General features: G+C 26.3%; 1 protein-coding gene across 1 annotated transcript; it reads right to left on the reverse strand.

Moving 5' to 3' along the window:
* Positions 1–8,768: 8,768 nt before the first annotated feature.
* Positions 8,769–10,492, reverse strand: OCT59_004972 (uncharacterized protein; the record flags this gene model as incomplete). The annotated part of the gene is made up of 1 exon (XM_025332851.2): positions 8,769–10,492. The coding sequence occupies one exon, from the start codon at positions 10,490–10,492 to the stop codon at positions 8,852–8,854; it is 1,641 nt and encodes a 546-aa protein (XP_025166305.1). The 3' UTR covers positions 8,769–8,851.
* Between the last annotated feature and the right edge of the window lie 5,531 nt (positions 10,493–16,023).

A 16,023-nucleotide genomic window follows, 5' to 3' on the forward strand; every position in this document is an offset into this window, starting at 1 on the left:
ATTAAATAATTGTGTCACCAGACTAATTTATTTTTTTTATAAAGCCGGTAATCCCGCAGTAATTATTTCTTGTTTTCCTGTTTTAGTAATAGCATAATGATCATTGTAAAAAAATATAAGATCTACAGTTTTTTTTACCCCTGCAGATTTAATTGTTCATTAACCACCTTTGGTTTAGTAATTTCAACAAAGAAAAGTTTTTTTTTCGTATTTTTTTTTATTTTTTATTGTTTTTTTGATTTATCAAGAAATGTCTTCAAAATTTTGGGCAGAGTTATCCAATGATTATGAAAAACTTTTTGAAACGGAATTAGGATATGATGTAATTATTTATGCTGGAGAAGAACCAAACGTTAAAGAGATTCACGCTCATTCAAATATTTTATGTATTAGATCTCAATATTTTCGTACCGCATTTTCTAGTGAATGGGCCGAAAAGTATGACGGGAAATTTATTTTCAAAAAACCAAATATTTCACCAAAATTATTTGACATCATTCTTAGGTAAAGTAATAAATATCTAATATATTAAATTATTATTATTATAAAAAATATAAAAATTTTAATTTTTCTGTATTTAATATTTTTCTGTATTTAATAAAAAAAAAAATAATTTATTTTTTTAATTATTTGATTCACTAATTAATTTTTAGATTCATTTATTGTGGAAATATTGAATTAAAAAATTTACAAGGATCAGAAGTCTTGAAATTATTAATTGCAGTGGATGAACTTAATTTACAACAATTACTTTCTTATATTCAAAGATATTTGATTAAACATCAAACTGAATTTTTACAACAAAATCCAACTGGTATTCTTGAAATCATTTATCAACATGAAACTTTTACTGATTTATGGAATTTTTGTCTTGAAAAAATTTGTGAAGAACCTAAAATTTTATTTAATTCAAATAAATTTATTGATTTAAAGGCTTCATTATTAGAATTGTTGATAAAACGAGATGATTTAAATATGGATGAAATTGAGATTTGGGAAAGTTTATTGAAATGGTGTTTTGCTCAACAAAATATAATAAATGATCCAACAAAATGGAGTAAAGAGGATATTACAAAGATTGAGAAGGAATTACACAAATTTATTCCTTTAGTTCGATTTTATGATATTAAACCTAAAGATTTCTTTTACAAGGTATATAATTATAAAGAAATTTTACCAAAAAATTTAATTCATGATCTTTTAGAATTTTACATAGTTCCTGATATGAAACCTAAAAATACCATTCCACCTTCAAGAAAACCTAAACTTGATTCAACATTAATTGAATCAAAACATATATCCGTTTTTGCATCATGGATTGATAAAAAAGATTCTTTACATTATAACAAAAAATGTATTCCTTATGAATTCAAGTTATTATATAATTCAAATAGAGATGGATTTGATGTTAAATCATTTCATAAAAATTGTGATAATAAAGGAGCTACTATTTGGATAGCAAAAATTCAAGATTCAACAAAATTAATTGGAGGTTATAACCCACTTGATTGGGGTGGAAATTGTGGTCGAAAAAACACTACAGATAGTTTTTTATTTAATTTTATCGATGGAAATAATATTTCTACAGCAAAATTAGGTTATGTTAATAATGCAAGTATGGCCGTTTATTGTGGTAATAATTATGGACCAGAGTTAGGTAGTTTAAGCTGTCCTGATTCTAATAATTGGACTTATAATTATAGTAGAGATTATTATCCTAATATAGATATACCAGCAAATTTTATAGTTGAGGAATATGAAGTATTTCAAGTAATTAAGAAATAACAAAATCATATATAGTGAGTATATCCTTATGATTAACAAGTACCTTGTGATGAATAGAGAGGATGACGATTGCAATTGTTGCATTGTATAGATTCATAACGTTATTACTTCATTATTCCAGATTTTAATTAAAATGTTATGAAGAAATGACTGAAATTTATTTTAACTCGCTGACAAAATTTACAAATTTTTTGATGATGCACCCGTTCTAACATTCCGTTCCTCTTTGAACAAATTTACTCTTATTGATGAAATGAAAGTGTTTAGATTTTGGGAAGATAAAAAATAATTTTCAATATGTTCGATACTCTAAAAAAAGGAAATAAAATATCATAACAGAAAAGTATTATAATAAAAAAAAAATTAAATAATTCTACGTTTCCCAGATTTACGATATCAAGATTTAATTATTCACTCTACATGCATAAACTTCAATCAAATAATAAGGAAAATGGCATTAATATTATCTTATCTACAATTGAGAGATAACCATTTCTAAAGATTAAAGAGAAATTTGGGTATTACTTAAATTCAGTTTTTTATCAAAGTCAGACATTTTTTTTGAATTTTTTTTTTTTATGTACACGTTTCACATTTTTTCGCAACTCAAATTTCAAGTAAGGGATCGTGAAAATTAATTCAAATGTAAATTATTATTTAATTATAAAGAACCCTAATTGTAACGAAAACAAAAGTATTATAAAATTATAAAATCACTTTTTTTTAAAAAAAGAAAATTATTTCTGTGGCACCCCTATAAGGGAACAATTATCTAAGTTGCGCAGTTGAACAACTTTACCATAATGGCGAACACACTGCGTATATTAAATATTGAGTTTGTTATTATCCTATAAAATTAAATACCGATGTATGAGTAACACGGGTCACTGTAACGATTAATTAGCAAAAGGGAATTTTAAATAGTCTATCAAGAAAATGAATAGGAATTAAGGAATTTAACGTCACCCTTATTAGGGACCGCCAATCAGATACAACCACCCCACTTAACATACTTTCCTCCAACCTCCAATAAAGTATGCGTATGAGGATCCTTATCATGGTCCTGCCATGTAAGAGAAGATTTTGCGGCACCCTCATTATAATTTAACCATTAAATTATAATGATTCGGTATCCTGAGATGACGCATGTGTTATCAGTAAGGAACAGGTCTCTTACCTTATTTTATTTCACCTTTATCGAATCTTGTAAATCTTATACAAAGATAATTCACAGTTGTAGTGTGTTTAGAATTCAAAGGTCATTTTTCGAATCCAAAGTTGTACCCACAAATAAAACTGAACTTTCGTGAATGTTCTCTTTTGAAGCAATAAGAACCGATTTAAGAAATTCTCTTGTTACATTTCTTTCCACTCAGATCCCTATAAATTAGCATAAAAGCTTATGTTAGTTCTAGCTCATTCACTTTAGGCCATAATAGTGAATACCAAAATGGTATTGTAAACAGTGACCATTTTGACAAGTGGTTGTACACCATAACCCAACTACCTTAGGGATAAGCATACATTTCGGGAGTGACTATATATATGGTATCCTTCGCTACTATCTATGTCCAATATTATGACAGGTCATAATATTGGACACCAAAATGGTATTGTAAACAGTGACCATTTTGACAAGTAGTCATACGCCATAACCCAATTACCTTAGGGATAAGTGTACACTTCGGGAGTGACTATATATATCATGGTATCCTTCACCACCATCTATATTCTCTATTACGACCATCAGATCCTTTGCAAGAGTGACTCCAGAGCACTTGTCAGACCAACTACTATATCTTCAAGACGGTGAATTTGAACCTGATGACTTATATTCAGGTACCTTAACCAAGGCTCCACTTTCAAAGATATAACCTTAGGGTGGGTTCTCGTACGATGGGCCCCAGTCATCTATTTGCAACCCTTTAAAGCCGTTCGGTCAGCCCTCATAAACCTTCGCACGTTGCTTTCGCGGTGTGCAGTCAAGGATTATGGCCAGTGGGTGATAGAATATTCTTTACCCACCTTTTTAAAAATTCCAGTAAACGTATTCTAATTATCTTTTGACTTCTAAGGTCCGTTTTCTACTCAAAAGATTCTTGTATGGAAACATTTTCTCTAGGTAAAGATATTACATAGGAAAAGAAAAAGAATCCATTTTAAATACAGGAGAAGTGGCAGAAGCATGGAAAACAATTGCAATAGAAAAGAAGAGATCTCTCTTCCTTCTCACCTCTTACTTTTTTCTTCCTACTCTTGTTGTCTCTCTTTCACATACTTCCTTTCCTCTCTTTGAAAATAATTTTTTTTCCCTGTAGAATTACTCACTTACAATTTTTCTTCTTCCTAAACTCATACGTGGATGCCTTAAACTTTGCAAGACTTGGAACTAACGTCGTACGTTTAACGTTCTCATATTTTTACATATGTATATTATTAAGCGCGTAAAATATTCAAGTAATGTTTTACATATGTATATTATTATGCGCGTAAAATATTCAAGTAATGTTTTCACATATATATATATTATTAAGCGCGCAAGTAGTGTTTTTACAACTCTGATATGTATATTAAGCGCGTAAAATATTCAAGTAGTGTTTTGTATAAGAAATATACGAAAGTTTAGGATAGTGTTTTGTATAAGAAATATGCGAAAGTTTAGGTTTAGGATGAAAAAATACTGTCTTTTTATAATATTTAGTTGTACAAACTTTGTGATACAATATAGACAATAATAATTTTGCATATGCAATGACTCCAATGACTCATTGCAAAACTTTTCGGTATAATTTGATATAACGATATTTTTTCAATGATCTCCCAATATATCATTATATCGGAGTTTCAACACACGTGTAATAATCATGAAAATCATGAAAAAGTTTGCTATTACAGATATAATCAATATAAAGTTAAATTATTATAATTATTATCTATTATGAGTACATCTTGTCGAAATCAATGATCTTATTTTATGATAATCACGATCACACCGTAATAGTAGATATTAGTAGGTAAAATGTTGGAAAAATTATTTAAATATTCCTACAAATAATTTTGGTTTGTTCAATTACAGAAGAGGTACCGTACTTTGTCGTTATTTAGATAGCACTATTTTCAGTTTCAATATAGAGGTGTTAAACAGAATGTATATTATTTTTTAATTTTCGACCTTCTAATTGGTGATGTAGCAATCATATAATAATCAAATTTGGCTCATTGAAATTATCTCAACGAGAGGAGTATTATTAACTTCATTTTTTGAATGATTGTAGCTGAGATCACTAAAAACTGCTTATTTTTATTTGTTATATATAAATTAAAATATAGATTCTGGTGCGTCGTTAAAGCACGATATTATCAAAGAATATAAATAATTTGAAATTATTTGATCTTTCTGATTATAAAAAAATTTGACAATTTTTATTGCTAATATAATGCATCATGCGTTTCAAAGAATATTTTATGGTAAAAATATTTTTAAGATTATCGTTAAAAAAAAAACTAACTTAGTTTACAATTATACATTTAATTTATAAACAACTTCATTTTAAGTCCAAATAATTATTCTATTTAAACTAACTGAATCACTTGAAACACTTCAATATCATTAGCAACAAAATTTCTTAGAATCTTAATATAAGGATAAGAATTTGTATATGAACTACATTTACCATTATTATCTATCAATATATCACTACCACCGCCACATTTTGCGCCAAATTGTAATATATCGTTAGAACATCACACCGCACATGTCTGATTTTTCACTCTATCAATTTTACCTGAATTGATACTATAGTCATTAAATAAAAATATAAAACTATTTAATGTCTTTCCAAATTGAATCTCATATTCCAATCAATTGGATTATAACCTCAAACTATTTGACTAGAATTTTTAATTATAATAACTAAAATATTTGCTCCTTTGTCATACCATCATCTCTACTAGCACGATAGAGTAAATTAAATTTATATGGATTATTTTTTATTGAAACATTTTTCTTACTAATCCAATTGGCAAATAAGAACAAATGTCGTGAATTAATGAAACAGGATCAACACTGCAGTGATAGCAAATGACTAGGTCATTTGCCCATTTTGAGATGACCTCCGAATGACCTTCGAATGACCTATTCATTTAGGTCATTTGTCATTTGAGTCATTTAAAATTAATGCTTTATAATTCAGGCCAAGTTAATGATGCCGGCCAGAATTATGAACTTCTAATATCATGTGAAAATTTTATCCATGAAATAGTGAAATTGTATGAATAGTTCTGGCCAGAATTTTTTAAATGACTAGGTCATTTGTCATTTAATGTTGAAATGACCCAAATGACACGTGACCAGTCATTTGAGTCATTTGAGGTCATTTGGGTCACTGGCCAACACTGATCAACAGTGCCACAAACAATTTTAATCTAGGAGGTTGTATGTCAACATTCAATCTCTTGATTGGAACCATATGAATCTTGTACTTTATATACCAGTTGATTACTAGATAATAATTCTTTGTATGGTAATACTTTATAAAAAAGTCTACGGAAGAAATATCATAAAATCTCCTTTAAACACTACTAATTCTAATATAATTTATAATTAAAGGAATAAATCCATGAAGGGTTCTCTCCATCAGTGTGATTTGTTCTTTGTTCCATTTAGTAACATCTTGTGAATTATTAGAATGTTGCGCTAATCCCATTTCAGTAAATTATTCCATATATCAATTTCATCTGATAATAGATCATCTCGTTTTAAAAGTAATTCCATTATAGGTGCTTTTAAACTAATAAATTCATCAGAATTAAAGAATATTTCAGGATTTTCACAGATAATCAAGACCAACATCATAAAGCTCTGAAGCTAATTCATGTTGATAATTATTTTCAAGAATTTCTACCGGATTTTGTTGTATAAAATCGTATTGGTGTTTATTGTTTAATCAAGTAATTTTTAATGCAAATAATTAACGATTCAATATTAAACATATCTACATTATTCAAATGTGTTAATGTGTCAAAATCTTGTAATCTTGTTAAATCGATTTTTCCACAATAAAAATATCTTAGAATTATTTTAGATAATTAAAAGGTATATCAGGATTTCTTAAAATAAATTTCATGTATCTCTTTAACTTTTTCATTTGACTAGAATAGATTATAACGTCATATCCCTCGCCAGTTTTTAAATTTCAAAATCATTAATAATATCTTGCCAATTTTCGTAAGACATTTTCTTTTTTCAACAAACTCATGAGAAACAAATACAGATCGACAAAATCTGAATATTTTAAAAAAAGTGTTAAATGACTGTAATTACACGTGAATATTGATAAACGTGATTTTATTGGTAAAATCATAACCAGGCGAGTAATTGTGTAACGTATAACGTATAATATGCTGCGTCAAATATATTATGGATTATTATTATAGAATTATGTCATCTTTATAGTTAAACCATAGATTAGAATCATGATTTACATCATAATTATGTAATTTAGCCTATAAGAACATATAGTTATCATTGATTTCATTGATTTTAGAAATTATCGTACATTTTATCCTATCCGCAAATAAGATATCCGCAGAACTAATCAGATGAATATCCGAATCGAATCCTTTTTTTTAAAGAAGGGTTAGAAGGTATTGTACTAACATTCACTTTCTCTTTTTTACTCGAGTTTTGTTTTTTGGACTACAACTTTTGAAGCTATATTCCGTTTCTTTTCAATTTTTTCTTTATAAGTTTTAGCTTCTCTTGGATAGTTGAATGGAAAGTTTCAAAAATGATATACTCTGAAACTATTATTTTTTTTATTCAAAAATGTTATACTTACTATGTCCTTTCTTTTTTTATAAGTATCATGCTTCGATAGGTGAAAAAAGGTAAGTTTTGAAGTGATTTTTATTTAAAAAAGGAATGTTCTTTGGTGAGTCTAGACTATTACAGTAATAAGCTTCAAAGGTAATAATATCAAATTCCTTTTATTATTAATAGTTGAAATAAAATAATTTATTAATAATTCTTTATGTTTTCTTATAAGTTCTGATTCAGATGGTTTCTCTTGGAATGGATGTAAGTATATTTTATAAATTTTATTTAATAAGAAATTTTAATTTAAAATTCGCGATTTATTTTATTTATTTATTTCTTTTTTTAATGATATAATAACATTTAGAAGAACATGATTGATTGGAGATTCTATGATCTAAAGAAATATGTTTTCAAAATTTATCATAGACTATCCTTTAAAATATAGGTGGACTTAAAAATTATTTAAATTATATAATTATATTTATTATACAAATTTTGTCTTTATTTAGATTATTTAAACACTAAGAATGTTTTGCATCTTAAAATCATATCGAATCAATGTAAAATTTATTCTGTCAGGAATTAATTTGTATATTATATTAGTAAATTAATTTAATATTATTTTAAACCCTACAACTTAGAATAATACTAAAAATATGTATGATTTTAAAAGAATTAAAATAAGAATTTTAAATTGTAATTATTACCCTTTTACTTTTCTCAGTAACTACAAAGTTTTCAAAAGTGGCTTAGATATGATAGATAAAAATTTGAAAATATTTTTCGTTATTATACTATACGCAAAATATTTCTCATTAATAATTTACGATCGAATAACGTTCGTTCGTTTTCTCATTATGTTTTGTGTTTATTTGATGCTTAAAGAGACATTTTACGGATCATTATTTAAATCTTTATGATTATGATAATTGGGCTAAAAATTAAGTCAAATATTTATATGAATTGTTTTTTTTATCATATGGATTGTAATTCGATATAATAGAATACAGATTTGGAATGTTTCGGATTCTCTGTATTCTTTTTCAAGTAGACGAAAGAATTTAAACATTTTTTATCTAACTTTCATTTGAAACTTTATTTTACTCTTTTGAACACTATTCACTCCCGAATTCTTAACAATACTACAATAAAACATGTGATTTTAGAATAAAAAAATTATAAAGCAACTTTATTTATAAAAATGAATGTTCATATATAATATTTTTTTTTGTTACTACTACTAAACAATTAATCAGTTTCCTTTATATAATCATAAACTTCTATAATTGAATCGTTATAATTTTGTACTTTAATATTAGATAACCTAAATTCCTCCACTTCATCTTTCAAATAAGATAAATCCTTATTATTAAAATTATAATAATAAAAACCATTTCTATAGGAAGAAATTTTAATTGCCAAATAATTGACTCTTTCCTTTTTCATGATATATTGTTTTATATAGGGTAAAATATCATCACCATCCTTATTATTGATTAGCAATTTTTTAATAAAAATATTTTGAATACTTTTTAAGAATAATTCAAAATTGTTTACTTTAACTTGAAGAGTTAAACTTAAATATTCTAATTTTGAAGGGAGAATTTGTCCTAAATTTTGTAATATGAATGAACTACATTTGATACATTCATCATTATTACCACCTAATATTAATGATTGATAAATATTAATAGAAAGATAACTAAGATTTTGTTTAATATTATCAATTAAATTTAATATTGAATAAATAATATGACTTTCATATTCATTTAAATCAAGAAATTTGATATTTCTACAATATTTTGTAATTAATTCTAATGATTGTTGTTTGGATGATATATCATCAAGTAGATAGGACCCAAAATTTTCTAAATAAACACCAGATTTTTGTAATAATAATTCTAATGATTCATCAATTTGTGAGCTCTTATTTATAAATAAAGATTTTAATTTAAATGGTTTAGATAAATTAATAATTTGTTGAATAAACTCTATATTTATAGGGTAACAATAAATAATATGAACAGATTCTAAAACATTTAATTGTTCAAATAATTCATATAAATTAATTATACCTTTAAAATTGATAGAATATAATATTATAGTATTTAAAGTATTTGAGCAATTAGAATCTTTTGATAATAATAATGATTTATATAAAAGAAAATCATTGGTATCTATTACAATTTTTTTAAGATTTTGATGTAAATTAATTATTTGTGATATTCGATATTTAGTTAACTTATCTTCATTAATATTATCAAGATAAAAGAAACCAGGAGTTCTACAAGTATAAAGTTTTAAATATTTAATATTTTGAATGAAATTTGTATTTTGTAAAATTATTTCAAGAATATCACTAAAATATAAAGTATAATAAGTTGAGATTTCAATATCAAGAGTATATAAATTCACTTTATTTTCAATAAATATATTAATTAATGACTCATGAACTAATCTTTTAAAATCAGTTTCTAAATGTGAATAATGTGGATCATTTTTCATTATATATTGGATTCTATGTTTTAAAGTTCCAACGGAAACTTCAAACCATTTCCCAACAGAAGAAATAAATTCATGTATATTCAAATGTTTTATAAAATTAGGATAATTGAAAAGTATATTCGTAGGTAATAATTTATCAATATCATATTTATTTAATTTAATTTTTAATTCACCATTTAAATTATGTAAATAAATTCCAATAAAGTTATAATTTCCGGTAGATATTGAAAATGGGTTTTTCCATAATAATGGAATCGCTAAACGACACCATAATCTATTAACCAAAATACATGAATGTAAAGTTGAAAAATCATTCTGAAAATATTTTATAATTTCATTTGTTAATTCAGGTAATTCTCCTGAAAATATTTTTGAACATGTCATATTTTATGCGAAGAGAGAAAAAAAAGGGGGTATGACAAATTAAACTATGCCAACTGGGTAAATTATTTCATTTTTTCGGAATGATAATTCCGATGTGTCGCACAACTTGCGTTAATTAATTTTGTGTAACGTGTTTAATAATCAGACGACATACAGTACATATTTTATTATAGCGTAAGAAATAAATACATAAAATTATAAAATGTAAAATATAATGATAATAAAAAAAAATATAAATACATCCATACATCCAATAAACTAATTATGACGGGTCAAATTCACAAATTTAAAAAAATACATATATTTTTTTCTTTTTAGTAATTTGATGCATAATCATATTACAAGTTTATTTCTTAAATAAAATAACGCTATTAAATAATATTATTTGTCAGATGCTTCAGTTGAGGACATTTACGGTTAGACTCCCTTGACTCTCTTCATGCAAGGTTTGTCTGTCCATACGCGTAATCCTCCAATAAAGTTTCTTGTTGTGCTGACACGTTTTCTCCTTCAAATTTTGCTTATTTTACTGATTTAATTTCCTTTTTTGTACACTTGTCACCATTTACGCGTTTCTTTTTCTGTAATACGCTTTAAATTTTTTATTTTTTTGCAATACCGCTTCGGACTCTTCAACGGTTTTCGTTTTCCTAACCACAACTTTTTGTTAACACATTAACACATGGGATAACTTCATTTAGTTTGCCTTATTCGAAGAGTTCATCACACAAAAATCTAAATTTAAAGATATTATTAATTAATATTTAACTTTAAAACTGCATATTGAAATTATAGTGTATTCCCTCTTAAATTAATCGTGAATCTTGGAAAAAATTACAATTGTTCATTCAGAGATTATTATTAACCCATGTAGCTGCTGCTCCTTTCCATAGCTAGGCTCCAGATATTTATGACCGGGCGCCATGGTGCCACCTGAGCCAACTGCTTGGAGTTTGTAAGCTATCCCCATCTTACTTAAGATTGAAGGGAGATTTGACATTTTTGAATTAGTTTCTATCACATCTAAACATATATTGTATCACCAGTTGGCGAAGATATTTGAAAAGCTTCTGGTTTATTTGATAAAGGAGGAGTTGAACTTATACTATTTATCTTGTGTCATAGTAATCATGTTAAAGAAAATTGTCATGTATTTGAATCACTGAAAGTTTATAATTACCTTTGAAATACTGTACATCAAAAATTGATGTTCTAATTAAAAATTATCTAAATTATCTTAAGGAATACGAACCTAGTATGAAATTATCAGTTATTAAATAATAGGTTTAACGCTTTAAAAAATTACTATGATGCCAATAATAATTAGTTATAATAGGTGTTAGTTAGGTTAACATGAATGATTATAATTTAGATAAGCTGCTCTTAACAGACAATAATAAGGTTTTATTTGATAATTTTTATTTTAAATGTAATTAATACATAAAACATCAGATCTTTTATATTAAGTATTATGTAAACATATTTTATTTAAAGACTAATAATCTTTCTATTAAACTACCTGAAACACTTCAATATCATCAGCAACGAAATTTCTTGGAATATTAATATCAGGATAATTATTTGGAAGTGAACTACATTTACCATTATTATCTATCATTATATCACTACTACCATTATCATTTGATCCAAATTGTAATCTATCATTAGTACTATATATTGCATTTTGTGGATTAATAACTCTGCCAATTATGCCTGTATTAATGCTTTTATAATTGTCAAATAAAAATATAAAACTATTTGGAGTATCTGACCAGCTAAGTTTCCAATTAACTGGGTTATAACCTCCGACTATATAATTTGAATTTTGAATTTTGATAACTAAAATACTTGCTCCTTTATTATCACATTTAGAATGAAATTCTTCAACTTTCATACCATCTCTACTACCACGGTAAAGTAAATTAAATTTGTATGGATTATTTTTTATTGTAATATTTTCCTTACTAATCCAACTGGCAAATAAGGCAAAATGTCGCGAGTTAATTAAAACAGAATCAACACTTTTCAATCTAGGAGGTTGTATGTCAACATTCAACTTCTTATTTGGAACCATATGAAATTCTTGTACTTTATACACCAGCTGAGCAGATAATAATTCTTTGTATGGTAATACTTTATAAAAAAAGTCTTCGGAAGAAATATCATAAAATCTAATTAAAGGAATAAATCCATGAAGGGTTCTCTCCATCATTGTGATTTGTTCTTTGTTCCATTTAGTAACATCTTGTGAAATATTAGAATGTTGTGCTAATCCCCATTTCAATAAATTATTCCATATATCAATCTCATCCGATAATAGATCATCTCGTTTTAAAAGTAATTCTATTATAGATGCTTTTAAGCTAACAAAATTTTCAGAATTAAATAATATCTCAGGGTTTTCGCAGATATATTCAAGACAATCATTATTAAGCTCCGAAAATAATTTATGTTGATAAGTATTTTCAAGAATTTCTACAGGATTTTGTCGTAAAAAATCGTATTTATGTTTAATCAAGTGTTCCTTAATACAAATGATTAACGGTTGAATGTCAAATATTTGTACAATTGTTAAAAGTTTTAATATGTCAGAACCTTGTAATTTCGTCAAATCAATCTTTTCACAATAAATATACCTAAGGACTATTGTTAAATATTGAGGAAGAACGTCGGGTTTTCTTAAAATAATAATTCCATCTTTTTTCTTAACATTTTTCTTAGATAATTCTGCATGAAAATACTGTGACCTAGTACGTAAAATAATTGAATGGGCACGTATTACGCTATCATCATTATTTTGACCGGCATAGATGGCAACATCATGCTCCTCACCAGTTTTAAATAATTTCTCGTTTTGTTGTAAAAATTCATGTTTGTTTTTAGTAAAGTACTCTTTAATACAAGAAGTTAACGATTCAATATTAAAAACTTGTACATTATTTAAAAGTGTTAATATGTCAAGACTTTTTAATTTCTCCAAGTTGATCTTTCCACAATAAATATATCTTAAAATTATTAACAAATAACGATGAGGAATATCAGGTTTTCTCAAAATAAATTTTCCATCCTTTTTTTCAATAGTTTCTTTAGATAATTCTGCACGAAAATATTGTGACCTAGTATTTAAAATAATTGAATGTACATGCATCGCTTTAATAATTCTACTTTGACCAGCATAGATTATAACATCATATCCCTCGCCAGTTTCGAGTAAATTTTCAAGATTATTGATAACTTCTTGACAATTTTCGTATGACATTTTCCTTAAAATTCCAGAAAAGGCATTGAAAGGATCATGAGAACAAATATAGATCGACAAAATTGAGAATTTAAATAAGAAAAAATGTGACACATAGATCTGCAATGGCACGTGAATGTTTACGCTGCGGATTTTGTCGATCAAAAGTGTGGTCAAAGTACTTTTATTCGTTGTTGATTGGTAAAAATATAAGAAAATTTCCTACGATGGAATTGATCGATTTGGTAAATCACTGACTAAATTTATGCAGTTCATAGATTATAAATATTTATATTTACTGAAGAAACATTTTTTAACTTTAATGTATCTAAACGAAACATGTTTTCTAAAATATACATCCGACGTAGAAGTAATGCACAGGAAGTTCAGTAATTTAAATATTCTCTAATAAAATATTAGGAACAAGGAAAATTTACAATCAAAAAAACTGGATGTTGTTCTTCATGATTTCAACGATATTATCAGTTATAAATATTATTATATTTTTTCTTGTAAAGAAATTTGCTCGTTAATTTCTATATAAATATTATTAGGTACTCTTTCTGCTGAACAATTTTAAGAATGGAGATTTTAAGCATTATAATTTATTTAGAGTTGAAACATTTGAAAATTCTAAAATATAATCTAACTGGAATTGCTTTATCACAAAACTTTTAGTAATGTACTAGTATTGAATAATTAATGAGGTTATAAACAAACTAAATCAATAATATAAATTTCTTAATAACCAAAAATACATGCGAATAGTTATGATTGCAATTGCTTGCTAAAATTTGAAAAATTATAAACTTCCGGAATGTATACGTTGTGCCTCAGGTGTCGCTTTGCGTCAGATGTAGATTGATACCTGACGCTCGTCACTTGTCACATAAAACTAAGGTAAATTTTCCAGTCTTAATAACTTTTTTATAATTAAATAAATTTATCTATCACATTAAAAAAATATATAATCCTAAAATATTAGATTGATTAGGCTCAAATTCATGGAAAACACTTCATCAAAGTTATTTAGAAATCACCATCAAAATTATTTAGAAATCACAAGTATTTTCAAGTAAATTTTACAATATATAGTTCTAAAATCAGATAAGTATAAAATTTCATAATTTATATAATTCATTGTGATATATTATTATGATTGACAAAACCGAAATAAATAATTAGTAGTATGAGAACATAAAGAGGGTATTTAAGCCTTATGATTAGGATTGTCATTAGAAGTATAGAAGTGAATCCTAATAAAGTAATTAAAGTTTGTAAATATTCGTAAGATGATTTTATCACGCTTTTTATTAGTTCCTTCTTTAAGACGAACACTCAGATTAATTATATTAAGCAAGATAGATATCAATAATGTAGCGCCTACAGGAGTCGTTAAAATGTAGAGGTCTAACTTGACAACTTCAGAAGGTAAAAAAAAGACTACAGGTGAAAATATAATCACCAAAGCTAAGGGATTTCCAGAAAAATTAAGCCGTACGTAGTCACTAGTCGATACTTATCTTTAATGAATGGGAAACTCTATCAGAGCTTTCAGTAAATAAATGGTATAGATCATTAAAAGAGTCCTCTGTTCAAATTGAAAGAAAATATTCCTTATGAACTAAAATTTGACATTCAATAAACGACAGTATTATGCAGGATTGACTAGAATCTATATTCCTACTGCAAAAGACTTAGAACGACTACGATTGATCGTCGGTGGAGCCTTATATGCACCAATTCTCAAAATACAAAGTTATCAGCTGCTAGTAAGACTAAACGTAGAGCATAGGAATCACTATTTTTATGGCCATAAACTTCATAAAACCATCTTAAATATGTGAGCTCCGGGTTGCCCGGCCAAGTAAAAGAAAGAAGTTCTCGATGATCAATTAAAAGTACGATTACTAAAAAAAAAAATCTCTCTTGTTGAGAAGAATAAACCCAAAAAAGATTGAGATTATCGAATCAGTGAAGAAACCTTATGTGTCTTCCATGCGTGACTCAACATCGACTGCTAAAACACCCGGAATATATGTCAAGAATAAATGAAAATAAAAAAGGTTTTATCTCATCTTTTCATATTCCTGTCTAATATTTGTACGCTTCGTATGTAAGTTGTTTATTGTAAAGAAATGATAAAAATTTTGATATATACACATATATGATGAGTCGCTTTTCATAAGTTATGCTGTTTACACCTTTCCGGAATTACCTCCAAAACATGAAGCAAAAAAATATGGTAAGGTGAAACAATGTGTTAGTATATATTGACTTTTTTCTTTTTCGT

Source organism: Rhizophagus irregularis, chromosome 13 (genome assembly GCF_026210795.1).
Source record: "Rhizophagus irregularis chromosome 13, complete sequence".
NCBI classification, from domain to species: domain Eukaryota; kingdom Fungi; phylum Glomeromycota; class Glomeromycetes; order Glomerales; family Glomeraceae; genus Rhizophagus; species Rhizophagus irregularis.